The sequence below is a fragment of the Marmota monax genome, unplaced genomic scaffold (genome assembly GCF_021218885.2).
Source record: "Marmota monax isolate L192 unplaced genomic scaffold, Marmota_monax_Labrador192_F-V1.1 WCK01_AAM20220418_F8-fsc00006, whole genome shotgun sequence".
Classification (NCBI taxonomy): domain Eukaryota; kingdom Metazoa; phylum Chordata; class Mammalia; order Rodentia; family Sciuridae; genus Marmota; species Marmota monax.
The window spans coordinates 29433935-29461770 of record NW_026693712.1 but is presented as its reverse complement, the minus strand read 5'-3'; the positions used below and the strand labels follow the sequence as shown (position 1 = coordinate 29461770).

The following is a 27836-nucleotide window of genomic DNA, read 5'->3' as shown; positions in this document are numbered from 1 at the left end:
AGTGTTTCTGCCTCCCTCTTATAAGCAGGCATTAGATGATATGGGGCTTATTTGGATAATACATAATAATGTTGCCTTCTCAGCAGCCTTAATTTAATCACACCCACAAAATCTCAGAGTGATGGCCATCTTCTAAGGATCTCAAGTCTTGATGAAATCCAAATCAGAAAAACTCAGTAAAAAATTTCCCTACCTTGATTATGAGTTGGTAGAATGATTATGGAAACATTATGGCGCTTCTCAAAGTAGTAGAAATGGGACCACCATATTACTAAGCTATACCACATCTTGATTTTTATCCAAAAGAATTAAAATCATCAGACCAGAGAGACACACACATAAACATGTTTAGAGCAACACAAATAACAATAGCCAAGCCATGGAACCAGCCTAGGTGTCCATCAGTGGATGAATGGATAAGGAAAATGTTGTATATACATATTCAGTCATAAAGAATAATTATGTCATTTTCAGAAAAAAAGGATGAAACTTGAGAGCATTATGTTAAACAATATAAGCCAAACTCAGAAAGTTGACAGTCATACATTTTCTCTCATAAGTGGAAGTTAAAGAGGATAAAGGAAAAGAAAGGGAGGGAGGGAGGAATCTCATGAAAATCAAAGAGATACCAGTAGAGTAGGGAAAAGGCACTGGGGGAGGAAGGAGAGTAGAGAAAGAGGGAAATATTGGAAAATGCTATTGGGCAAATTATATTGTTATATTGTATACATGTATGCATATGTAACAACATATCCCATCACTATTTAAAACTGTCATTCACCAATAAAAAATATGGTTTCCTCTTTCATCATAGTTAAATAGTTTAATTTTACTATCCCTAACAACTAATTTTTCAATCTTTTCAAAAACATTACTCAATTTTATTCCTAAGTTAGAAAAATTGTGGAGAACATTTTCAACACATTTTTTTTTGGTCTAGGGTTTATTAGTACATGACTTTGATCTGAAATGACTGAAGTTAATCTATTTAGTATCTTCTTTCAAAGTGGTGCGGGGTGCTGTGCACAGCAGAGGGCAGACATTGAGTAGGAGTATTAATACATGGATATTCATCCAGCCTGGGGTACTTGAGATAAAGAAGCTTACTAAATAGTCTCTTGCATAAAAGTAGAAGAGATAATCATCTCAGCAGATGGGAAGAAATACAAACAATAGGAAAAAAGGAAGGGAACAAGCTGCCCCAAACAGCCTAAAACACTTCAAAAACGAATCCCATTATCACTATGATGGAGGAAATGTTAGGTAAAGAATTTAAAAGTTTATAACTAAAGTGTTCAATGAACTAAAAGATATAAGGAGTGAACTAAGAGAGAAAATACAAGAAGTAAAAGAACATTTTGATAAAGGCATAGAGATTATGAAAGAGAACCAAACAAAAATACTGGAAATGAAAAAAATCAATAAATCAAATTTAAAAATTCAGCTGGAAACATCACCAATGGATTAGACCACACAGAAGACAAATTTTCAGGTTTCAAAAACAAAGTATATAACCTTAAAAATAAAATCAACAATAAAGAAAAGATACCTAGAGATGATCACCAAAATATTTAAGAAATCTGGGGTAACATTAAAAGACAAAATACTTGGATGACTGTTGTGGAAGAAGGCACTGAGATAAAAACTAAAGGAATGCATGCCACTTTCAATGAAATAATATTAGAAACATTTCCAAACCTTAGGGATGAGATGGAAATCCAAATATAAGAGGTACTTAGAATCCCCAAAAAGATCCTTGCCAAGAAATATTATAATTAAGATGTTTAATATACAGAACAAGGATAGGGTTTTTAAAACTGCAAGAGAAAAATAGCAGGTCACACTTAAGTCAATTAGAGTTAAGTCTCAGCCTAGAATCTAAAAGCCAGGAGGAGCGCTTCGAACAATGTTTACCAAGCCCTAAAAAATAGCGGGTACTAATCAAGATTACTATATCCTACAAAGCTATCCTTCAGAATTGAATATGAAATAAAAATATTACATGATAAACTAAAAGAATTTATAATGACTAATCCAGCACTACAAAACATATTCAATGAAATATTTCACATAGAAAAAATAAAAAATAAATATTAGAGACAGCATAAGGATGGATCTCACTAGAAGAATAGTCAATTAAAGGAGAATCAAGTCTGAATTAATTAGAAATAATCAAAACCACAGGAAATAAATATCATCTTTCTATAATAACTCTGAAAGTAAATAATCAAAACTCTCAATCAAAAGATATATGATTGGTCAGGCGTGATGGCTCACGCCTGCAATCCCAGGGGTTCGAGAGGCAGAGGCAGGAGGATCATAGGTTCAAAGCCAGCCTCAGCAATTTAGCCAGTCACTAAGCAACTCAGTGAAACCCAGTCTCTAATAAAATACAAAATAGGGCTAGGGATGTGGCTCAGTGGTTTAGTGCCTCTGAGTTCAATCCCTGGTACCTGACCCCCCCCCCCCCCCCGCCAATGAAACTAAACAAAAAACAAAAGATATAGATTGTCAGAGTGCAGTAAAACAATAAGACCTGAACATAAGCTATTTGTAAGAGACACACCTAACAAGCAAGGACGTCACAGACTGAGGGCAAAAAGATGGAAAAAGATAACATCTAAGTAGGAGTAGCTACTCTCATATCTGTTAAAGTAGACTTCAAGCCAAAATTAATGAAAAGAGACAAAGAATATAACTTCATACTGATTAAAGGCACCATCCAACAACAGAATATGATGATTATAAATATTTATGCTGCAAAAGTCAGTACACTTATGTACATAAAACAAACCCTATTCAAGCCCACACCTGTAATCGCAGTGGCTGAGTGAGGCAGGAGGTTGATTTCAAAGCCAGCCTCAGCAAAAGTGAGGCGCTAAGCAACTCAGTGAGACCCTGTCTTAAAAGAGAATACAAAATAGGGCTGGGGATGTAGCTCAGTGGTTGAGTGCCCCTGAGTTCAATCCCTGGTGCCAAAAAAAAAAAGAAAGAAAAAAGAAAAGAAACAGACCCCAAGACAACAATACTGGGTGATTTGAACATACTTCTCTCATTTATAGATAGGTATCCAGACATAAATTAAGAAAAGACAAATGTTAGTCAAATGGACCTAACAGACATCTATAGAATATTTCATCCATCAACAAATTCATTTTTATTTCAGCTGCACATGGAAACTTCTCTAAAATATACCATATTTTGGGATGCAAAGGAAATCTTAGCAAATACAAAAAAATTGAAATAATTCCTTGACTTCTATCAAATCATATAGAAAGAAATTGGAAATCAATAGTAAAATAAAAAACAGAACCATTTTAACAGATGGGGATTGAATAATATAATTTTGAACAAGAAATGGGTCATAGAAGAATTAAAGGAATACATTTTTAAATTCTAAGAAACAAGAGAAAAATCTCTGGGACAGTATAAAGGCAGTTCTAAGAGGAAAGTTGGTAGCATTGAATGCTTACATAAAATAAGACAAAACAGAAAGAGTATAATATAGTGATACAAGCACATCAACATTTACAACAGCACAATTCATAACACCCGAGTTATGAAACTAGCCCAGGTGCCTGCCAACAGACAGATGGATTAAAAAATGTGGTGTATGTACACAATGGAGTTTTATTCAGCCACAAAGAAGAATAAAATTGTGGCATTTGCTGGTAAATGGATGGAACTGGAGAATATAATGCTAATTGAAATAAGCCAGACCCAGAAAGTCAAAGGTTGACTATTTTCTCTCATATGTGAAAGCTAGAACAAAATATGGAGAAAGTGGGGCTATTCTCTGAAAATAAAAGGGACATCAATAAAGAAGGGATTGATGGGGAAGGGGGAGGGACTGGAAAAGGGAGGAATTATAGAATTAAATTGACCAAATTATGTTATGTACACATATGAATATACAGGCTGGAATGTAGCTCAGTGGCAAAGCATTTGTCTGCATGTGTACGGCCCTAGGTTCAAAAAAAGAAAGACAAAAATAAAACAATGCCTTTTCCATATATGCACATACCACCATAGTGAATTCCACCTTTATGTACATCTATAAAATACCAATTAAAATGATAAACAAATAGACAGTAGAGGAAAGGAAGGAATCTTATACCAACCAACGTGTGGCTGCTAGTAACTGGGGTAGGACCATTTATAACTTAATCCTCAAATGACCTGTACTCAAACATTTGGGGTGCCTCTTACCAGAAGAAACAGAGGCTTCTTAAACAGTGCATTAAAATCTGAATACAAATTTTCTGACACTCAATCCAATACTGTTACTGTTGTATGTACCTGCATATTAGAGATAACACATCCAAGTGGAAAGACCTAGAATATCGGTCCAAGACATCAGCCCTAACCATGCCACTTGGTATTTGCATGACCCATGAGTAAGCACTTGAGTCTTTACAGACCTGAACTCCCATATTTCGTAAAATTGTTTTGCAGAGGAAATGAAATAAGATATGCTGGTTGTCTAGCACAATTCCTATTGGTAAAGTAAATACTTAACACACAGTAGATCTATTTTATTAACAGAAATTCTACTACTTAAGAGAGAGACATTTTTGCTTCTTCTCTTTCCTGTAAATTAAAAGAGGCTTCAGTGAGTAAACTTGAAATAAATGTACTTGGTCAATAGTCTGCCCTATTTTCATCATTACTTCTTCCTGTCATAAATAAGCTCAAGACTGACCTTACTGAAATAGCTTTCCTCATCGGTAGTGAATATTTTGTAACTAAACCCAAAATTTACAGGAAAGAGGCAAAATTTATCAGTGCTGAAAGGCTGTTCTTTGGGGTAACTGCTCATTTGGGACACTGGAAGCTGGAGAGTCTTCCAGGTGGGTGAGAAAAAAAATCTCTTTCTGTTCTCATAAGGTGGTTGCCCTAGGGGAGTATTTCCAGAAAGCTATACTTTTCCTATTGTACCTTGAGGGCGAATAAAACGTTTACCTTAAACATCTTCAATGAAAAATCTTTAAAAAATGCAAATATGAGTGTACCACACCTTAGTTTGAAGCCTCCAATGAGTTCTCATAATTTTCAGAATAAAGCTCAGACTTCTTTCACTGTTTTTTAAGTCCCTTCACCACTTTATTTCAGTGGAACTATTAAGCTCACTTTCTTGGTAACTGTTCCCCCTCCCTTTACTACTGCCTCAATACACATCACTTCATGGAGATAAAAGGTGCTGTTTGCATTTGTATTTTCTCACATTGGGAATTGACTTCAAGGACATGGACACCTTTATGTTCACAAGAGCACCAGAAATGAAATTTAGACAATTCTCTTACATATCAGAAGAGAGTTCTTAATATCTAGTTCTCATTCATCCAAGCTTTGGATGGACTGAATCTATGGGTAGTAAATATCTTTACAAGGAGTTAGAATCATCTAGAGAATTTCAGGAAAATCAAAGACATTTGAAAACTGTATTTAAAGCGTCGATTTGTTGGTCAATTCCTAAATGCCCAAAGGTATTTATCCCTGTGAAAATTTAGTCATTTTTTAACAAGAGGCAGAAATGATACCTCCGTTTTCCTATGTAGAGAGCATCCTAAGATACATAATATATATTTAATCATCTGTGTTCCTGGAAGAACATATTTTCTTATTTCTTTCTGAGAAAGTACTGTAAACTCAAAAGAATGTGTTCTTGAACAAACATAAGAAAAAAAGATTGTGTTGTCAGACTACATTATGCTCCCCCCCCCCCATGGGATTTATAAGAATATCAACAGAATAATTATTCATGGTTAAAATTAATAATTTAAATGAAAAGTTTATAAGCATCTGAACAAAAGATAAATTGCCTAAAAAATACAACTCAGTTTTAGCCACAAAATGATATTATGTTAATCAATTTATTTAGAAATCAAGACTAGAATTATTTTTAGGAAAGTCACACAGCATAGAGTTACAAGGGCACTCTGACTTTGGAACCTAGATGAGGTGAGATCCTGCTCAGCTGACTAGCAACTGAGTGAGCTGGGGAAATGTACTTCCCTCTCTAAGCCTTGGCTTCCTCATTTGTAAATGGGAAAGTGGTTGTTGAAATAAAAACAAAACAAAACAAAAACTTATTAAGTGTTTGGCAAAGTCTTATTTTGTTTATAATAAACTCAATAGATATTTGCTACTTTTTTTTTTACTATTATACCCTCCTCCTTTTTAAAAACAAAACTTGACAATGAAAGAAAAATCATCTTTTGTGTTTCACTGTTTAATTCCATTAATTTATTTCTTCAAGTTTTAAAAGGGAAACTTGATCCTAATTTTTTATGGATTCCATATTTGTGGATTTTCCTTCTTGCTAAAATTTATTTTTAAACCCCCCAATCAATACTCAGAAATCTTTCATGGTCATTGATGGTCATGTGCATATGGAAAAAAATAATTTGACTCATGCAATGCCCTTGTCCCTAGCTAAGATTGAGGAAGACAATGCTTTGCCTTCTTGTTTCAATTTTTATACTATAAACAAGTATCCTTTCCTATTTAATGTCACATTTTTTTTTACTATTTTTTTGAGGTTTTTTTTTTGCATTTTTATATTTTGTTGTTGAAGGTGGTGATTTCACTGTTTAAAATGCCCCGACTTAGTGCTGAAGTGCTATCTAATATTTTGAAGTACAAGAAAGCTGTGCGGTTCCTTATGAAGAAAATATCTATGTTAGGCGAGCTAGATTCAGACATAAGTTATAGTGGGATAATCTGTGAGTTCATTACTAATGAATCAACAATATATTTAAATGAGATATCTTTAAACAGAAACACACATAAAACAAGGTTATGTACCGATTGGTTGATGGAAATGTGAATAGAGAGGCTTATAGGAATTTAACCTTGTATTTCCCCTCGGATCAATTGTTCACTATTCGCTAATTCAGAGTTTACTATGACTTTACAGAACATAGCTACTGAGAATAATGAGAATAAACTGTATTTCTGAAATCTGTCATTATAAAAATGAATGTCATAGATGATAGGTTAGTTTTTTTCAGAAATAAACACATATCATGAGAATATATAACTTTGCACATATGAAAACATTGTTTACAATTTCTGATAACTACTTACTTTTGGTAATTTTATATGGCTCAATCATTCTCATTTTATTTGCTTATGCTTTTATAATTATTTGCTGGTCCCCTAATTTTATTCTATCAACCTCATGAAAAATCAATTAAAACAAAATGTGAAAGGCTGGTGTTTTCATTATTTTATTCATTGGATATTTGTTTTAGACAAATAGTAATCCTTAATTAAATTTTTTTTGTGTGTTTAACCTCAAATCCTTAATTAAATTTTTTAGTGTGTAACCTCAAATTGATAGAGTTTTGAATAATTATCACAAAATTCTGATAATGGTGGTACCAACAGTTGTCAAAAGTATCTTTTCTAGTTGTAGGGAGAACAACATTTAGAACTTTCTCAGTGAACCAAGAAAAGATATGTGTAGGTCCTTTTTGTAAAAACTCAGGGCACACAAGGCCAAGGCCTGTGTGATCTATGAATCAGCATGAAATTCTTGCTCCAAAACTGTTTTGTAATATGGATTTCCTTTCCTCTCAGGCCCGTTGGTGCATTAGAAAAGATCTCTAGAGGAGTATTTTTCAGAATTTCTTTTTGTTTCAATAATGTTCCTTAAAATTTTCAAAATTTTTAAAATATCTACAATTATTTTTCAGCTCTTCAATTTTTTCAGTTTTGATTTGTTCTTGGTAAAAATCAATCAATTTGTGTACACACACTCTCTGTAAAAAGTCTACTGTGTTTATATAGACAATTGAAATGTTAATGAGCAAATTTTGTCACTTAAACCACTGGCCTTTGACAATCAATTAGTTTTCAAAAAGGCCCATTATACAAACTGATAAGACCTTGGTATCTGTTGTATGCATCTCAGAGACTGAAAAGGAAGAAGAAAATAATAAAACTTCTATTTTTAGACTTCTGCCTAAAATATAACAAGTTAAAATTTACAAATGTTTTGTATATAGCTGTCCCTGGCATCATCTGAATTTTGTATTTCAAAGTGTCACAAGTTAAGAACCTGTACTTGAGGGCTCTGCCTGCTAAAGGCAACAGAGTTCCAAAACATGGAGTATAGACTGTACACTCATGGCCAGGTGTTTACATTCAGCATAGTGCACTGTTAAGTTAACGTGTCTTGGGTGAATTGAGGAATTAGAATACTTTATATATTTTAAAATATTCTTATAATAATTTCTATGATGTGGGGTCAGTGAGCATAAAATCTTTTGTACAATACAGAGGTATGCTGGTTGTCTTACAGGGAGATATATCAAATTTAAAGATGAATTGCTTCCTTTTTATTAATACAAAAATCTAATAACCAAACTTTGCCTGCCAAGTTTGCTGATTTTATGTGTGTGTGTGTGTGTGTGTGATGCCAAGTAGCTATCAATAGTGCACTACAGAGCAGATATTTGAAAAAAAATGAGCTTGATTTGCCCCTTCAAGGTAAAGGTCACATGTTAATAATAAATGAGAAAGGAATGGCTCTAGAAAGAAACTCAAGTTATGAAGAAAGCATTTTGGGAATGTTTCTCTCTAATGATTTAGCTGGCATAAATAGTGGACTCCAGCTATAAAAGAGGATATCTGCACATTTAAAGAACCTGGATTTTCACATCTCCATATAAGATGTAAAATGCACCACTGCCCAGCTAGTTTGCATGGATGATTGATTGTTATCAGGGAAGATGGAAATTTACTATCCATATTTAAAGGAAAAAATTTTGCATAATTGGTGGATGAGATTGCAATATGAGAACCAGGATTCAGAAAGTGCAGCCAATAAAGTACTTCTTCCATTCAGATGGCTGGTATCTTTGAGAAGTATTTGTTTTAGTTATGACAGCTATTAAAATTACATAGGAAAATTCTGAAGTAGGACTTTGAATTCCTGAGTCAAAGAATGACTTTTTAAAATAAGGAGGTATATTTATTCAAGTGATCTCAATTACAATGTTTTTAAGATGAAAGAGAACACAGAAAATTTTTTTTAGAACTTTAATAAGTAAAATAGTTTTAGTAGTTATTTTCTTTATTTGCCTTTTAAAATTTTTATTTTTGTGTAAATGTCAAAATATCTACATATATTATGAGGGTAATATGAATTAAATTAATAAATAAAATATTATTCAATATTATTGGATTAATAAATAAAGTAGGGATATATGCTAAATTTTTTCTGAAGATTTATGTCATAAATAAATTCAAGGATCACTGGACTGGACTATCCATTATAAGAGCAGAAAAGGTAAAATGGGAGATGAGACATACTTTTCAATTCTTTTAAAATTTTTTCTCAAGGGAGAATGTTTAGGAAAATATCTACCATTATTTCTTTTTTTTTTTTAAGAGAGGGTGGGGGAGAGAGAGAGAGAGAGAGAGAGAGAGAATTTTTTTAATATTTATTTTTTAGTCCTCGGCGGACACAACATCTTTGTTTGTATGTGGTGCTGAGGATCGAACCCCGGCCGCACGCACGCCAGGCGAGCACGCTACCGCTTGAGCCACATCCCCAGCCCCCATTATTTCTTTTTAAAAAGAAAAGACAATTTAACACCAGAAAATCAGGAAAGCTATAATTGTAGAAAAATGCATACACTATCAAGTTGAAAATGATTTACTTATGAATAACAATACATTGAATATATTATTCATAATTTTCTCCCCCATGGACTACTCTGAATACCTCAATATTATTCTCTACCCACTATCTTCACTATCTTATTTTTCAGGAATTTGATATGCCACGTTCCTTTTACTTTTTTCCCCCATTAGTTTCCTAATACTAATACTTAATTTTGTCTTTTTCTCTGACAGTTTTCCTCCTTCTTCCTTGACACAGGGTTTGAGTAGGGCTTCTCTGGTGCTATTATTACATAAATAATAACTTCACAGTTAACAGAGAGTAAGCATTTTTACATTTATTATTTCAGTTCTGTTTTCTAGATGTTTACAGTCCACTTCAACCCCTTGGCAATTTTGGTATCACATCGATATCCATGTGGTTTCTCTTTCTGGAGTCTGTATCCTACCCACAACTTTCGAATTATAAAAGTCATTTGAGTTTAAACCTAACTTTTGTGATATTAGACATTGTTGTGTTTGTGACTCTGATCTTAATGATCAAACTTCATCTTGTTTTTTTGATTATTGCTGAAAATGGTAAGTTACAGACTTTCAAGAAGAATCCCTGAAGTCTCATGGATTTATTTGCTTCCAATAATGTAACAGAATATTCATAAAAATTTTGTACAATATTTTAGCAAATTATTTGTTCATTATCATTTGGTAGTTATATAAAATAAAGAAATAATGTCTAATAAAAACAAAACATTGAAATTTTCACTGTTTTATAGTATGCATAGTATTTTCTATCACTAATTTCATTTCTTACTCATAGGAAATGAAGTAAGTCAAAAGGAACTGTCACAAAATTATAGTGAAACTAAAATAATTTTAGTTTCATAATGTTAATATAGAGAATATTTGTGTGCTTTTATTTGCAGTGTGTGTCCCACACCTGTGGCCTTTGGTTTACATAACAGAGGTTATCAGTTTGTGCATATGTGCCAAGATTCTCAGCACACGGATACTCAGTGAATCTAATCAAACACAGCTCAAGACAAGTTTGTTGCACTCCCTGTCCCTGAAAATATCCTCTTTACATTCTTTAATCAACAATTTCCTTCCTCTCCACATCACTGGATGGTCAAACAGGCTTGTCCAGGTGTGCTGTACAGTGAAAAATTAGCTTCCAGCAGGAAATTCCTCTCACCTCCTGCTCCCTCTTATAAGGAAGTGAATCACAGGAGACTTGGCATTCACCTTTGAAACTGGTCAGCTTCTGGTATGCAACAACAATAAAAGGACTTAGATTCAGGAAGAGTGTAGCATATTATTTGTCATAGAAAGAACTTTCTAGAAAAAAAGCAAAATGCAGATTGAGATTGTGCTTAGTTACAGATATTATGGTATTCTGAACATGTTTCTAGAATACTCATAAACTAGAAAATGTCAAAAAAAAAAAAAAAGAAGTGAAACCTTCCATGAGGTAACAAGTGAGGGGATACCTCTCCTTCTCTGGGCTGCAGGTGATGGGCAAATGTAAGACTGCCCTCAAAAAGTGTGAATGTTGCGGGGCTAGGGTTGTGGTTCAGTGGCAAAGCGCTTGTCTCACACATGTGTGGCACTGGGTTTGATCCTCAGCACCACATAAAAATAAACAAACAAAATAAAGATATTGTATCTGTATACAACTAAAAAATTTAAAAATATATATATTTTTTAAAAGTGTGAATGTTGGGATATTTTCCCTCAAGAATATACACTTTGGAGATGGTTAGAGAATTTTGAGTCCCACAAACTCAAATGATGACCTGGAACTTTACAAGATTTCTACAAATTCCTGATCTTTGGCAGTCTAGAGATTTCAGACTAACATTTTTAAAATGTGTAAATAAAACTACATAGGATTATAAGACAGAACAATTATATTAAAATATCATTATCAAACTATTAAAGAAAAATTTATGATATATTAACATCTGCTTCAGTAATAGCGTATAAGCTGAAATAATTCATAAAGGAATCGAAAAAGAAGGTGCCTACAGTGGCACAGAGGATTCAAGACTGGTAAAAGGGGTGCAGGATAGCAGCAGGAGGTTCAGATTAGCAGATACTTAAACAAGATTTTCCTAAGGTTGATTTTCTTTAATTTTCAGTGCCACCACTCAAATTCAGTCTCTTATTTCTTGTTTAAATTAAAGGTTTCCTAATTTATCCTATATCCCAAGTTTCCAGCACCACCTCAAAGTCTTCCAAAAAGCTTCCATTCATTTCCAGTTATGCTTCTAGGGTTCAAAACCATTTAGTGGTTCTTCATCAACACGGAAGTAAGGTGAAACTTTACAGTTTGAATTCAAGGTTCTTTAGTATTTGGCTTATCTTTATAGTCCAAGTCTCCATTAGTCTTTTCCATGTACAGTACTTTATGATGCAATCCAATTGGCCTACTTACTGGTTGAATCTCAACACAATCCTGTCTGGCCCTTCCTCAGGATATTGCTTCCAGATGGAATTCTGTTTCCTACATTGCATGTGCAAGTCATATCCACATTAGAAGTTTTGGATCAGTCAGCACCTATTATGAGTGTAGGAATTTTGTCTTATTCAACTTAGTTTCTAATATAATGATTATCCATCTCCCTTACATATAAAAGATGGTCAGTAAGAGTACTTAAAATTAATGAACAAGAAGATTAAACATGGTATATTGCAAAAGTCCCTAGATTATAAATTGATGAATTGGGGATGGGATTTAAGATAGCACATTTCAGAATCATGCCCCAAAGAGTGGAAGAGCAAGGCACTGTGGCACATGCCTATAATCCCAGTGACTTGAGGGGCTGAGACAGAAGAATTGCAAAGTTGAGGCCAGGCTTGACAACTTAGGAAGAGCCTATATTAAAATAAAGAACAAAAAGGGCTGAGGATATAATTCATTATACACAAAGGTATACATTTATGTAAGAGTGGGAAAAGGAATCCCAACATTTGAAAAGAACAAATAGGGAGTCAATCAATAATGAATTTGAAGTCTTTACTTATTTTATTTGAATTATCGTATTTTAATTGTATTTGGTTTTCTTTCTTTATCTTGTTGTTCCTGTTACCATCATCTCCTCACCTAATATAAAAGAGGAAAGGGTGGAGGTGATATTAGGAGAAAGAGGGTTGCATATTGGCCCCAGCCAATTTCACAATGGTGGAATGTCAATATTGGGTGGGAGGACTACAGAGTTTCTTTTACAGGCAAGCTATTTTTTAAAAGGTTACTTGTGTATAATTAGTTTTAACTCAGGCTTTTCCCTTTTTAAATATTACCTGCCTTTAACCTACATGAGATTCTCGATCGAAATTCTCATGCTAACCAACTCCAGCTTCCTAGTTCCCATAGCACCCATTATAGAACAATGCAATCTCATGGCTGCTGATGATATCAGAGTTGATGAATTCTCTCTTCCCTATAAATTATTCAAAAGCAATTTCAACTTACCAGAAATGAATTTCCCTTTCAATGAAAAGGCAAGTTTTGGTCATTTTCACCTTAAAATAATCTAATGATACTCAAGACTTAATAAATGGATACAGAATATTTCTCAAGAAATTTGTCCTTTGAAGGCTAAGCTGGCCTAAATTCATATCTCTTTGCCAGATTCAAATGCAACTTGATATCTCTTAGATGAAAGAACTGGGGGAAGAATTAATATTAAACTGACCTTGAGCTCTCTCAATTTCTGATGAAAAGTTTCAAGTTGCAAATGTTCCTTCTGTGCTTTCAGAACACATTTTTCATAGCTAGAGCAGGCACTCCATTTGCAAGCTTTGTAAGATTGCCTGAGTAGAATTTTATGCAGCTAATTCAATGTTATAATTCCTTGCAATATAACAAACACATCTGACCACCACACAAAATGGCAGTGAGTACAAAGAGACTTAGGAACCATAGCCTAGTTTGCCTTGTCATTGTGTTTGGCCAAAGCAAACAGGAGATGGCAGACTGTGCCATTATGCAATATTTAGGACAAGGATGACTCAGTTTAAATGGAAACATTATCTTAGTTCTGAAGTAAAAGGGCAGATCTGCAAGCAAATACCCTTCATGTAAACCAGGATGATAAACTTATCCCAAAGGGAAAAATGCAAAGGACATTTGTACCTCATGAATAATTTATCTTAATTGTCTATTCTGGAGCTTGTTCCCCAAGAATTTCTCATGAAGAAAAAGGACAATAACTTTAATTGGCTAATTCTTTTGCTGATCTAGCAGATAAATGGGATAAGGCCATTTCATGAAAAAAAAAAAATGTACTACAGAGCCATAAAATGATTTCCACTCTAATAATATTTTGGTTAAACGTCTTTGAAGAAGTATGAACAGTGGTTTAATAGTCTTTGAGCAAATGTTGTCAGTTTCAGAAACATATTTTCCAAAGGCCCTGCTACAGAGACTACTGCTGCTAATGCTATCAGACATTATGCCCTATTAGAAAAACCTACGTGAGAAAGAAGTTATGTGCTTTCTCTTCAATTTTTTGGAGATTAAAAAAAAAGGAAATTTATAAGAAAATTTTAAAAATACCTGGTTATATCATGCCAGGCAAGTGGATAATCATGGTCTTTTGTTTGATTATTGGAGTTAGATCAGTGGAAAGATTCTAGTATGTAATTCTAGTATCTAATTAAGATGGAAGATAGGTTTATTGTCATTTTTTTATTGTAGTTAATTTTATTGTAGTTTTTTGGGCATAGTTTTCTAAATCAAATGCAAAGATTCCAATGTAAATGAGGAACATACTGATTTTCTTCATTATTCCAAATCCATTTGTTATATCATCATTGTTTTCTACTGCCGAGCTGAAATTGCATTCTCCCAACCCACTTTTCACTAACAGAACTCCTCCTCTTTGTGTCCCCAAACCAGGATGAGGTGAGGGCTCTGTGCTTTTAACATTTAGGGAGAACACATTACAGCCCACAAAACTACAGCATGCATAGGAAAAATAATATTGTGGCCTTGAAGAATGCCTAATGCTCTTTCTTTATTCAAACCCAGAAAGAAAAATGCCTCTTTAAATATATTATAGATAAGAAATCATGAACTACAAAAATAAACCTATGGTTTTTTTTTCCTAAAGGGAAAAATTAAATATCTCTTAACAACTCTTTAGTGTTTTGAAGGTTTTTGCATGCATTGATCTTTTCTCTTGAGGTGTTTAACCTCTTCCTATTTAGAAGAACTGAACCCGTGCAAGGAGAAAGAAGGGCATACTATTTGAAGAGCTGAAGCTCTGTGAAAATACAAATTCTACAGAGCATCAGTTCAGATTTGGTAGATCTGATGTGATGCCTGGGGTATCTGACAAGTGCCTGGGTGGTTCTAATTTGCTGTTCTCAAGTCACATTTTGAGAAACACTCAGAGAGCTAGAGATAGGCAGTTATTTTTTTTTATAAAGCTTTTGAAAGAGCTGCTTTTAAGTACTGATCATTTATACTTGGAATTGTCAGTTTGTCCCATCAATGGGTCTTTCTGATTTTTTATGACGTCCTTCTCTCCTTTTACTGGTGTACCCTCTATGGGTGTCACAAGGCTGTACTCATTTACCCAGTCCCACACACTAGGGGAAGGATACATGCTTGACAGGTTCCAGAAAGAGCCCTTCCTTCCCTCATTTAAACTTGATTTCCTTTAGTATCTTTCTTTATACGAGGTAGCAACACTTACGAAGCAATCTGATTAATTACCCAAAGTTATATAATGATTGAGAATAGTTTTGTGCTTCTGCCTCAGGTCCTTTATTTTAGCTGTTTCTGCTGACTATTCATTCTCCCACGTCTTTTGTTGTTGTTGTTTGTTTAATACCTTACTCATTATCTTTATAGACAAGCTTCTTTGATATTCCTTGGAAATAGCCTCTGAATCTCATCTCACCTGTCAGCCACTCTCAAATAATGATCATGCTGGATTTTATGGTCAGAAATTTTACTTACTCAAATCCAAATAATTTATCACAATGTAAGATCACCTTATATATTCTGTCTTTTTTCTATAGAAAAACATTCCATAAAACTGTTGGCCTTTTCTATCATTTTTACACTTCTATCCCTAGCCTATAAGTAAGTTATCAATAAATATTTGGTGTATAACTGAATAAATGTGAATTTCTCCCAGGAATAAATCTCTTAACAGTGGGCATGAAAACAAAGCCTTGCTTTTTTACAATTTACTGAGGTTATGGAAGGTGAGATTTTGTTGTGCAGGGAAAAGCAGATGGTAGTAGAAGAAAGTTAGAAAAGCAAAGGAGTAGGTGAATTTCTGTTCTAAAATGTCCTCGTTTGGGGCAGGCTTTTCAATAGAAGTAGGTCCAAAAAGGTTATCATCCTGAGAAACATGGTCATCCAATGATATAAAATCTCCCTCTAATATCATAACACCCTCCTAAGCCAGAAGTAGCCGCTTATGGTATTCCATGGGCTTCATAAGGGAAGTTACTCAAAGTTGGAGGCAGGTAACCAGTATCAATCCAGATATTTCAGTGGACATTAACTACTTGAGTTGAGTGCTAGGCCTTTTGTTGTAAACTCTATATTTAGAGTTTATTTTATTATTTGGGAAAGTAAGAAGGTAGGTATAAATTATTTTATTTCTCATGTATTTTCCAACATTAATAAGAATTTTGATTCAAACTGCCGTCTACCAGGGGATATGAAAAACTGTGAGTAAGTGACTCCACCTACTGGGTGACTCTTAAATTACAAATAAGGTTCCAATGAAGTATGAAAACTTGGAGACTTCCTTAAGGTCTCTATTATATTGAGTTTATGTCTCTCTATGTCTGTTTCTCTCTCTCTCCCTCTCTCTCTCTCTCTCTCTCTCTCTCTCTCTCTCTCTCTCACACACACACACACACACACACACACACACGCGCACACACACACACACACCATTCTTTCTGAATGGTGAAGGCACTTTCCATGGGTATGTCTTTGTTTTATTCCTGTGGACTCAGAATCATGGTCACAAATTTTCTTAATAGGTCTTCCATTTGCCTCTTTGTGGTCTCATACCTTTTGCTAGGAATGACAGGACAGTAAAACAGGTGGGATGGGAAACCAGAGATAGCTGAGATCTGCATTAGAACCAGATCCACTGTGGTAGGCAAAGCACCATGGTGTGACAGGAGCTGGGTCAGAGTCTATAGTCTGTAGGGGCAGGGAGTTTGCAAGTAGTCACAAAAACGAGAAGGAAAGCACTAGGATGGAAGCTTGACGTAGTATAAAGAAAGAACATGATTTGATCCTTTTAACCAAGCATACTTGATTTTGAATCTGTATTCAGTTATTAGTTACATGATCACAAGCAATTTGCCAAGAATGGAGAAAGGAGATGTACTCTAGTATAGTATTTGAAATTATGTAACAGCCCTTGTAGTGATTGGTTTGCATGTAACTTAATTGAATGTAACTTAATTTAATTCACATAAAAGCCTTATCAAGTAGATATAATTTCCTATGGCATTCTGGTGACCTGTTGTTTTTCTCATTTTGCACACTCTTCTTGGATAATCCAGCATGATCATTATTTAAATAACCACCTATATTGCTCAAGCAGACACCTGACTGCAGTGGGATAGAAAAAGAAAGAGAAAGAGTGTGAGAAATCTCTTTCCAAAAGTTTGCATTAGGAAAGGAGAAGAGAAATAAAAACTAGTTGAAATAAATGTGTTTTCAAAGGGGTTTCCCCCTTCTCCCTTGAGATGGCAAAGACAAATGTGATTTTACATTGAAAAAAAACCAAAATTTAAAAATCTAGATAATCCAAACAAGACCAGTCACAGCAAGACAGATTCACTTTCTGACTAAGAGGTTCTTGTCTCATGAACAACCTCTTTTCATTCTACTGATCACTTCCATCTTCTCAAAACACATTTCCTCGGAACCCTTTGGTTTTCCTCTTAGCCCACTGGCTATCTCTGGATCTATTACCAAACCCTCCTCCCTGTGCCAGACTTCTGACAGAATCTGTCTTCTACCTAAGGGCTAGGTTCTCAGCTCTCTTCTTTTATAATCTACATTCTTCCTAGGTGACTTCTTAGCATACAATATCAGCTAAACATGCAAATGATTAACACCACCAGTCTCTTTCCACATCTCTACCAAGTGCTCCAACACAGTCTTTGCCTGGATATATTGGGTGATAAACATAACCACAAAGTACTCTCACAAATCAACTCTAATGTTTCCTTCCACTGTCCAATCAAACCTACCCTTTGGGCCTGGTTTTCTTATGACACTTGGATCGTTTCCAGGGTAAGTCCCAACAGCTACCAACTTTTCTAGTAAGCTTTAGTTGACTAAGAGTTGTTGCATAAAATCTTTATTCTAAGACTGTGGTCTGTAGAGTCAGAATGACCTTCAGAGCCCACATTATTCACTTTCTCTACCCTGCCTCCATTTAGTTACAGAACTTTATAATTCTGTAAAATGAACTGTTAGCCTCTTGAAAATTTTGAAGGGAGTATACATCACTTTCCTTTGATAAAAGGAAATGCAGATTAAGAGGTCTACTTACAAAAGAAATTCAACATACGTAACTGAAATAATTAATCCTATTTCATGCTTTCAATTTTAATCTTTGTTGACAATGAAGTCTTCTCTCATTGTGTGTGTGCCATGCCATCCACTAGACTCCTTCTCCAACACAGCAGAGTAAATATGCAATGACAATCAGAACTCTTGAAATAGAGACAAGCATTTACAGCACAGTACACTGCTTTTTTCTTCGAGCATCTGTAAAGCCCAGTGTGTGAAGAGCCTCCCAATTCCCCACACACACACCCACATTTGGGTTCTTGCATATAGATTCATAGAACAGAACAAAAACTGGCTTGTTTTTCTACATTATAAAGGGAATGCCTCCTTTTATTTTTAACTTGGTTGAACATTCAGTCTTCATTTTCATAAAGTTCAACCTGCTATTGGCACTAATGGCCTGATATAGCCAACCTTTTTTAGGATAAATAGTAAATAGGTTGGCCAGTCATTCCTCTTCTTTTGTGTCTTCAACTTTTTTCTCTCTTTCTCTATACTCCACCCCCAGGATTCACATTTAAACTGGTAACTTACATTTTAAAAACTATGACAAAACAGCTTTTCTCTCATACCATCTTCCTTGTCAGTTGTCACTGGAGTTCTCCTTTTGGTATTGGCAAACTAGTTGGTCAAGCATCACCTCTACTGCTGAGAAAATGGAAGAGTTGAAATATATGTCTCTGAATATTGCACAGAGCTAGGAAGAAAATGAATATTAATGAAGGTAAAACCCAGCAGAAGAACCCAACATCAGGGTCATACCCATTTGAAGAGGCTGAGAAATAAACAGAGCATTCAACAGTTACGGAGCTGACCATCTGTTAAGGAGGTATTCCTGATAGGTCATGATCTGAGCTAGATCTCTGAAGAATAACCCTGGAAATTAGGTGACTGAGGCAAATGCCAACCCTCACAGGCACTGAAGATTGTCTTACAACCACTCCAGCACTGATAAGATTGAGATGACCTTGAATTATGAGTACTTTTATCTTTATAAAAGAAACAAAATTACAGAAATGGAAGATGACAGAACAAATTTATGGGGCATCCAGATAAAGGAATCATTAGACATGGACTTTAACAGACGATGTTAGTATGTTAAAAGAAATGAAAGACAAGCTTGAGAATTTCAGCATAAACAGGAAATTATAAAAATAATCAAATAGAAAGTAGAAGTGAAAATGTAAGTACTGAAGTTCAGAACTTTATGGAGTTAATTTGCTTTTTAATTATACAGTTGCAAGTATGTCAGAAGAATATATACAAAATAAAGCATAGAGAGACAAGAGTTTTTTCTTAGCTTTCTGTTGAGAAAGTATTTGAGATCTTATTGTCACAATGAAAGTCAAAAGAAAATGTAAAGACACATTCAAAGTTCTGAAAGGAAACAACCACCAAATCTATAATTCTATAGCCAATAAAAATTCTTAAAGTATTAAGGAGAGACAAAGATATTTGCTAATACTGAAAAATTCATCACCAATAGACCACTCACTAAACAGTGTCCTGCTAGAAGAAGAAAAATAATCTCAGGCTAAACATTTGAAGATGCAGGAAGAGGAATATTAATAGGAGAGGTAAATATGTGGATAAATATAAAATAATACCAATAATATGTCATAGGAGTTATTGTCTATGTAGATTTAAAATACAAAACATCATGAACATATTACTTATATAATATTTAAATTAAGTGCTGTGAATTCCATAAAATAGTACAAGTATTAATTTACATTAAACTTTAATAAGTCAATGTATGAGGCAAACTTTTAGGTAACTTAAAGTTATAATAAAAGAATTTTAATAACTATGATATATATGGAATAATAAAACTATTAAATCACTGAAAGGAAGAAAAATGAGGAAAAGAAAATATGGAACAGAGGGGCAAATTGAAAGAAAAATAATGATAGCAGACAAATTCAATGATATTAGTATTTGCATTCATTGTATATGAACTAGACACTTTTAAGTTATCTGCTTCTGAAGTCTCTTTTGCAGTTAAGCTTTTTAGAAGACTAGTCTCTGAATGCTGCTTTCAAATTTCAACTCACATTAATGAATTGGCTCTGTCTAAACCCACTTGAGTCTGCTTTTGCCAAAATTACCAATGACCTCTGTGATGCATAATTGAACAGATGCTCTCCAATAGTCATTGTTACATGGTCCCTCTGTGGCATGGGGAAACAGTAATCACCTTCCTTCCTGAAACTTCAGTTTTTCTCTTGGCTCTATGACACACGCTTTCCTAGGTTTCGTTTATCCCTCTCTGGCTACCCCCTCAATCACTTTTCCTATTTTCTCCTTCTCTGCCCACCTTCTGCTTATGTTAAGGGCTCTCTCTCTCTCTCTCTCTCTCTCTCTCTCTCTCTCTTCCTTTACATTCTCTCCCTTAGCAAGGGCATCAATTTCTGTGACTTTAAACACTACACACACTCACTACATGGCATACTATAATATCCCTATATATCTTTGTATATAATCTCTCTCTCTCTCTCTCTCTCTCTCTCTCTCTCTCTCTCACACACACACACACACACACACACACTTTTCAATTTTTCTTCCTAGCTCCAATCTTGAATATTCAAATGCCTACATAAAAAGGGCACCCACAATGTCAACCACAATACCACTCGATTCAAACTGAACTACTAACCTTTCTTCATTCTATACTTCTGTATCTGCTCCTGTTCCAATAGTAATCCAACCACTTACTTTTGAAAAAACTTCAGAACCATCCTTATCTACCCTTTCTCTAAGTGGCAGAAGGGAAATCCCCATCATCACACATACACTTTCATGTGTTGAAACCTCGTTCCTTAATGTAGAGGCATTTGGAGGTGTGATATTTGGAAATTAGGTCACTAGGGTGAAGCCTTCATGAATGGGATTAAGACCTTTACAAAATAGACTTCTAAGAATCCCTTGTCCCTTTCACCATGTGAGACATGTGAAAAGATGGTCTCCTATGAAGCAGGAAGGGGGTTCTCAAAGCCAGTGAAGCTGTTGGTGCTTTGAATCCAGACTTCTCAAGCTCCAGAACTGTGCAAAATAAATTTCCATTGCTTATAAGGTGCCCAGTTTATGGTATTTTGTTATAGCCGTCCTGAAAGACTAAGATACCACATTTAGTCCATTACCCAATCTTATTAATCCTGGTTCTTAAAGATATCTGGAAATCTGTCTAGTAAAATACTCTTACCTGGATCAAGACTGTTACCTCTTGCCTAGAAAGCACTGACTTTCAAAGTGGAATTTTCATTCCACGCTAATCACCCTCCAATTCATTCTCAACACTAAGTCAGAATGAGCTTTTGAAAATCGCCTTACCTAAAACACTTGATGGCTTTCTATTATGGTTAGAAGAATATGAAAAAGTCCTCTTACTGCCTCAGGGCCTGCGTGATTGGTTTCTTGCCTACCTTCTATGCCTGACCTTCTTTTTCTGCCCTCCACCTTCCACTCTGGCTTTAGCTATACTGGACTTTTTCTAATATCCTCAAATATGACACACCTATTTTCTAGCCTGGAGACTGCACACATGTTGTTTCTCCTGGCTGGAGAAGGCTCATCCCAACTGGGTAATTATTATTCAGCCCTCGGGTATCACCTAAAATGTTATATCCTTGAAAAGGAACTCATTACATATCCCCCCATTCTAATTTATCTAGACCATTCATTTTACTTTTGTTCCAATTGTCAATTTATTGCCTCTTAGCCTCTGTTCAAATTCAACTCTTAAAATATGCTATGTAGTAAAAGACTGAATTCCTTGACATTTACAGTACATTTACATTTTCCTTTACATTTAGCATAGTGCTAAGATTTCTCAGTAGAGGGTGCTAGAGGAGCATTGCAGGGGGAAGGGATGATTTTTGCTCTTTCAGCTGCAGCAGGGTGGGTCCACAGTGTGAATGTATGAACAACTGGGGGGTGCTTTGTCTCAGCCATGCACCCAGAACTCGCTGTGCTCCTGAAACCTTGCAGCTCTAGTTTGGCCTGGTGATCACCTTCCTGCAACTCTCTCCATAAGGATTTCCTATGCTGTAGGTCTCTAGCCCATCCTGATGTCCTGATCTCCTCTGCTCACTTCCCTCTTCCCCTAGGTTTCCTGCCCCCACCCCTCCCGCCTTACAGTCCTTTCCAGACCACCACTTCTTGACAAAGTCTTTCTAAAAATGCACACCTCATGCTCTAGGCCTTCTGCCACCTGAGCACTCTCATTCTCATTGCAAAACTATCTAGCAACAACCAGCTGAGATTTGCCTGCCGGATCTGTGCCTGAAAGGGTTGTTTTCTGTTTGTCCTGTGATTACAGACTTAACAATGGCCTGGCAAAGTGATGAGCTCTGCCATCCTGTGAATTAAACTGATTTTCTAATGAGATATGAATCCCAAATCTTAGAGAAGGATCCCCCTTCCAAGTTGGTCATTTCATGGATATGCTGTCTTGGTGTAATATAGAATTTTCTTATATTTTATACTTATTCTTTTATTATAGTTTAAGAACTTTTTATATTGAACTTCCCTTGTTTAAAAGCATTCTGTGAGGCTGTCTCTTGGTTCCATCCAGACTGCTGCAATTTTCTTCTCCCTATAATTTTACTTATAGGACTAATCACAATTGTGTGATTATTTCTTAGTAACAGTCTCTTCCACAGAACTATAAGCACAAACAGGGCAGGCTTCGTGTCTGTTTTGATACCTTCCCAGTGCTTCCATAATGCCTGGCTAATAAAAATCACTCAATAAATATTTGCTGCATGAATGAATACTGTGTGGCCGGGTTCATTTTCTGCTAATTTATTCTGTTATGTTCTTCTTATGCTCCATTAACTCTTGTGAGTCATTGCTGTCTATTCTAAAGATCAGACATAATGTATTCTGGAATTTGGAGCACTACAAGGGATCTGATTTTGGCTCTTTATAAACAAAATAAAGCTGTATTCCCATCTCCATATTGATACCTATTGTGGCAATGACGGTCACAGTTGCATTTGCTCATGATAGCTTTTTCTTTTGTGTACAAACTATAAAATCCACATTTTTTTCAAAAGAAAACTAGAGGCAATTAAAACATATTTTAACACTAACTATTATTATCGCTAAAGTTCCAACTTTTTAACATAAATTCTAACCCAGAATTCATACACTCAAATCCCAACAGGGCCTGGTGGGTAATTCAAATGACTGGGCTCAGGGTAAGGAAATGAAGAGTAGTGGGGATTATGGCCAATTGCACAGCACATGCTTCACCTGAATTCATTTAATTAAAAAATTTATGAAAACACTATGGAAGCCAAACACAACACCTGCAAGCAACACCAGTCCTATGACCACTGCCTGGCAAACCCAGACCTAAAATATTGGCTCCAGATGCCATCTGAATTTCAAAAACCAGGAATCTTCAAACAAGGGGTGCCTGACTTAAAGTTATTTTATGTATTTATTTTGCTGAAAATAACATTGAAATCTAGCTATTAATTAATATTATTAGTAATATTAATACTGTTTTATAAGAGGAAACCAAATTATCCATCAAAGGTAGTAAGTACATAATCTCAGGATACCAATCTCAAGAAAGAACAATTGGCAAGCTTAGATGAGCTGTTGTTGTGAAACTCACCTAGGCTACAAATCAAAATCAACTTGAAAGCTTAGAAAAGAATGCACAAATTCAAGGACCACTCTTGGAGATTCAGGAAGAGAGGAGACAGTTTGCCCGTGTACTTTGAAAAATTCTGGGGCTTCTGAAATAACACCTAGACTGGAAACTTCTGGTCTATTCCACTTTAGCACTCAGACAACAGAAATCAAGGATAGATCATCATTTCTCATCCTAACTAGAGTAAATTTTTATTTTCCTGCACTGGAGGGAGACAAAGTTTTTCAGAATAGTTTATAGGGCTCACATTTCCATGAAAGCATAGCACCCCATGTTCTGTGTCACAAATAGATGGTTTATATTGTATGTACATATATATGTGTATATACAATATATATATATATATATATATGTGTGTGTGTGTGTGTATATACATATATACACATTAAAATCTAGCTATTAATTAATACTATTAATACTAATTAATACTATACACACACACACATATATATATATATATATATATATATATATATGTACAACTTAAAGTTAGGAAACTAGGGTAATATAAATTAAAGGAAGAAAAAATAAGATTGTGTAATGAATGAGGTAAATCAAAACTCCTGCTTTGAACTCACAAATAATGTCAAAGTGAAGCCAGTAGGTGGTCCTTTAACAGATGGGAGAGTGTATGTACTCCTTAGGAAAAAGAGTCCATCTAGCTCCTGCCAACACCCAGACTATTTCAAGAGAAACTGGAAATTGAGATGTCCACGTGAAACCTCTGTTTTTACCATGTTTGCATCTGATTAAAAAGTATTAGACACTGGATTTCATGGGGCTGATAAAACACTTATGCTGACAAAATGTGAACTGCACATTAGAATCACCTGAAATGCTTTCCCCATATGTATGGGCCTGGGCTCCATCCCAGACCTGCCAAATGAGAAACATCTGGGAGGAGAACTAAGCTTGCATATTTTGAGAATATTCCCTAGATGATTCCAATTTTCACCTATAGGTAGAAATCACCTAAGAGATTTTGGAAAATGAAACAAGGTATTCCAGGCCACTTCCCTGGTGCTCTGCCTCAGGAGCATTAATGACATCCGAGTCTTATCACACAGGGAACAGTGCCTGAGCTCTTCAGCCCTGGCCACCTGTGCTTTGCCTTAGGTCCACCTTGATTTCTCTAAATATTCAGTTTGGTTCTTATTTTCTTGGCTTTGATAAGAAAGTTTTCACAGAGAAGATGAAAATAGGAGCAGACAAGATAGAAACTTATGCCAGCCTTGATTTATGCAGCAGCAGAGAAAATAAATTACAATTCTCCAAGCTTTTGAAGAAAGAAAAAGTTTCCAAAAAGCCACAGAAGAGAACACTGTTTCCAGAATCCTGCAACATGGCACCATACAAGAGACTACTTGGGACACAGAATAGTTCATAGGACTGCTTTGCCTATTGCTTCTTGTTCTTCTCCCGGGGCCAGCCCTTACCCATACCCTCAGTTACCTTTTTATGTTTGTAATAGTGGAGACAGCCATCATGTTTCAGCACAAACCACCTCTTCCTCCAACCCTTCATGAAGCCAGAGTGAGTCCTCTTATGTAGATAGCCACGGCAGGTGGGCCGGGGGGTATTGGGACAATGGCTGATGTCAGATCCCACCACCAAAGTCAAGATGTCTGGACCTAAAGGCATGAATATAACATTGTTCAGTGGCTAGAAATCTTAAAATCAACTGGAAGGACACTACTATTCAGGAGTAGATGAGGAAACAGTTATAGCTTTTAGAAATGGAATTAAATAGAATTTTAGCTTAGGAATGAAACGAATTCCTTAGCGATTAAAACCCTCATGTTTTTTAGGAAAATAAAAATTGGTGAGGTAAAGTGACTTCCTCAAGGACTCACATCCTACAAGGGGTTGAGTCAGATACAGGACCCAGGTGTCCTGACTTCCAGGACACAGTTCTTTCATTCAACCATAATGACCTATTGGTTCTAATTATGAACTCAGTTCTGTTCATTTTCATTTTGGGCCTATTTGACCCAAGTAAGCAAAAGGGAAGATTTAAGTCACTGCTTAAATAAGCAAAAGGGAAGATTTAAGACACTGTTGCCAATAGTGTCTCTCATCAAAATCAATTACCAACCCTTGAACTTGGAAGTAGAAGAAGATCTAGGAGGGCTAAAGTGCTTCCCCCCACCTACATATCTGACTTAAGCTTAGAGTTTAACCCTGAGCTTCCAGATTCCTATCTTCTCTTCCTTAGAAAGCCTTTGGTGCTTGGATTTAATGGCATCTTCTTCCCCATAGGACTGGATGGTGTGTAGCTTGGGGAAATTGTCCCTGTCCCTGTTAATATGAGGTCATTGTGCTTTGATGCTGCCAATGTGGACATAGACTTTTATCATACACCTATCTTATGATGTCTCAAGACAACACTCTGAATGTCACTCAGACAGACAGCAACCCTGACATGCTTTGAAGACTGCAAATGGGGTATGACTTCATTTACAATTCCTCTGAGAGAGAGGCCACATCCCTGAAGGGGGACATTTGGCCTTGGCTGCGCTGACTTCATCATGATGTCTGACATTGAGATTACCGATCTGTTTAGAGCTGTCTATGGAAATGGGGGTCAGTGAGGAGACTCCTCTTCTATAAATGACAAGCTCCAACCCAGGGGATCATTCCTGGCTGAGCCACATGGCCCTGAAAATAAAGATTTGTCCCAGAAAGGCTGACACAGTCTTAACTTTAGCAGCACGCAATGCACCTTGGTAATTAAATAACTCTCTGTGTGTCAAGATAATTCTTCATTGCCATGTAAATACATTTTAATTTATTGAACTGCCCTTAAGCTCCTGTCAAAAACACATCCAAAAAAATTAGAGGAAATGCTCCAGATTGACCAGCAACCCACAAATGTCTTTGTCTTTGGACTTCAGTCCCCAAAGAACTGCACTCCTGGACTAATATGCATAGTTGACACATCTGCCAATTTATTTATGTACTGTTGCAGTGGGTGCCCCTTGAGGTCATTTTTCTCTTGCTTACATAGTCTGCATATGGGTTTCTCTGATACTGATCAGGCCAAGCTTGTATTTCAGTCTGGCCATAAACAAAACTTGGTGTACCACAAAAAATTCTCTCTGGGGTAGGGATACAGATGGCCCTGCTGCAGCATAGTGTCATCATAGTAGAAGGAAGTTTTTCACATGCAGGTTTCGGACATGAGCCGGATGCATTGGGAGTTTCTAAGTTCCAAACAGCTGTCGGGCAGTGGTGGTTTTTATACTATTCATCCAATTCTATCAGGGCCCAGAGGACTTGGACCTGACATTCACAGAGAAGCTTAATTTAAGATTTTAGACAGTTGATCTTAACTTCAAAAAAAGTTATTAGTATAGTCATTGTACTCTGTGTGTGTGTGTGTGTGTTTGTTAAAAGAACTAAATTGTCAAGTAGGAACGTTTAAAGCCTCCTGGTTTTGTTATCATATATTTATTAACTTACTGGGAGCTTAAAATTAGGAAGTATCTTTAGTTCAATGCTTTAAAAATCAAATAAGAATGCAAATCAGCCAGTGGTTTGCTAAACTGCATATCCTCACTCAGTGGGTCTGCATGAGGCCTGAGATTCTGAATTTGTAACAAGCTCTCAGGTAATGTTTGACTACAATTTGAATTGCAAGTTCTCAGGTACCTCTCAGTTTCCAAGAGGCTCTGTTATTTAGCACAGTCTTTGCCACCAACTTCCATATTTCTTCCTCTCCTTGATTATGATTTACCAGTCTCTGCCTGCTTCCATTTTCAGTCCCTATATTTCTCAGCAACAAAACTAGCTCCCTCCTTTGCTTCTTTTTCTATGTATCTCTCCAACCTGAAGAATTACTTTCCTTTTCTGGACATCTTGCTTGTTTTTTGGTGGTGGGTGGGATGAAGGATGTGGGAAAGTAAATATCTGCAGCCTGAGATTAAAGAATCAAGAGAACTTCCAGTTTCATTAGATGAAAAAAAGCTT

General features: G+C 35.6%; 1 protein-coding gene across 1 annotated transcript in view; it reads right to left on the bottom strand.

Annotated features, from left to right (window-relative positions):
• The window catches only part of LOC124103734 (uncharacterized), a 110120-nt gene that overhangs the window by 30905 nt on the left and 51379 nt on the right, over positions 1-27836 (bottom strand). The window contains exon 8 of the mRNA XM_046460441.2: positions 25320-25498. Within this exon, the coding sequence (XP_046316397.1) occupies positions 25320-25498 (179 nt within the window). The remainder of the gene's footprint in view (positions 1-25319; positions 25499-27836) is intronic.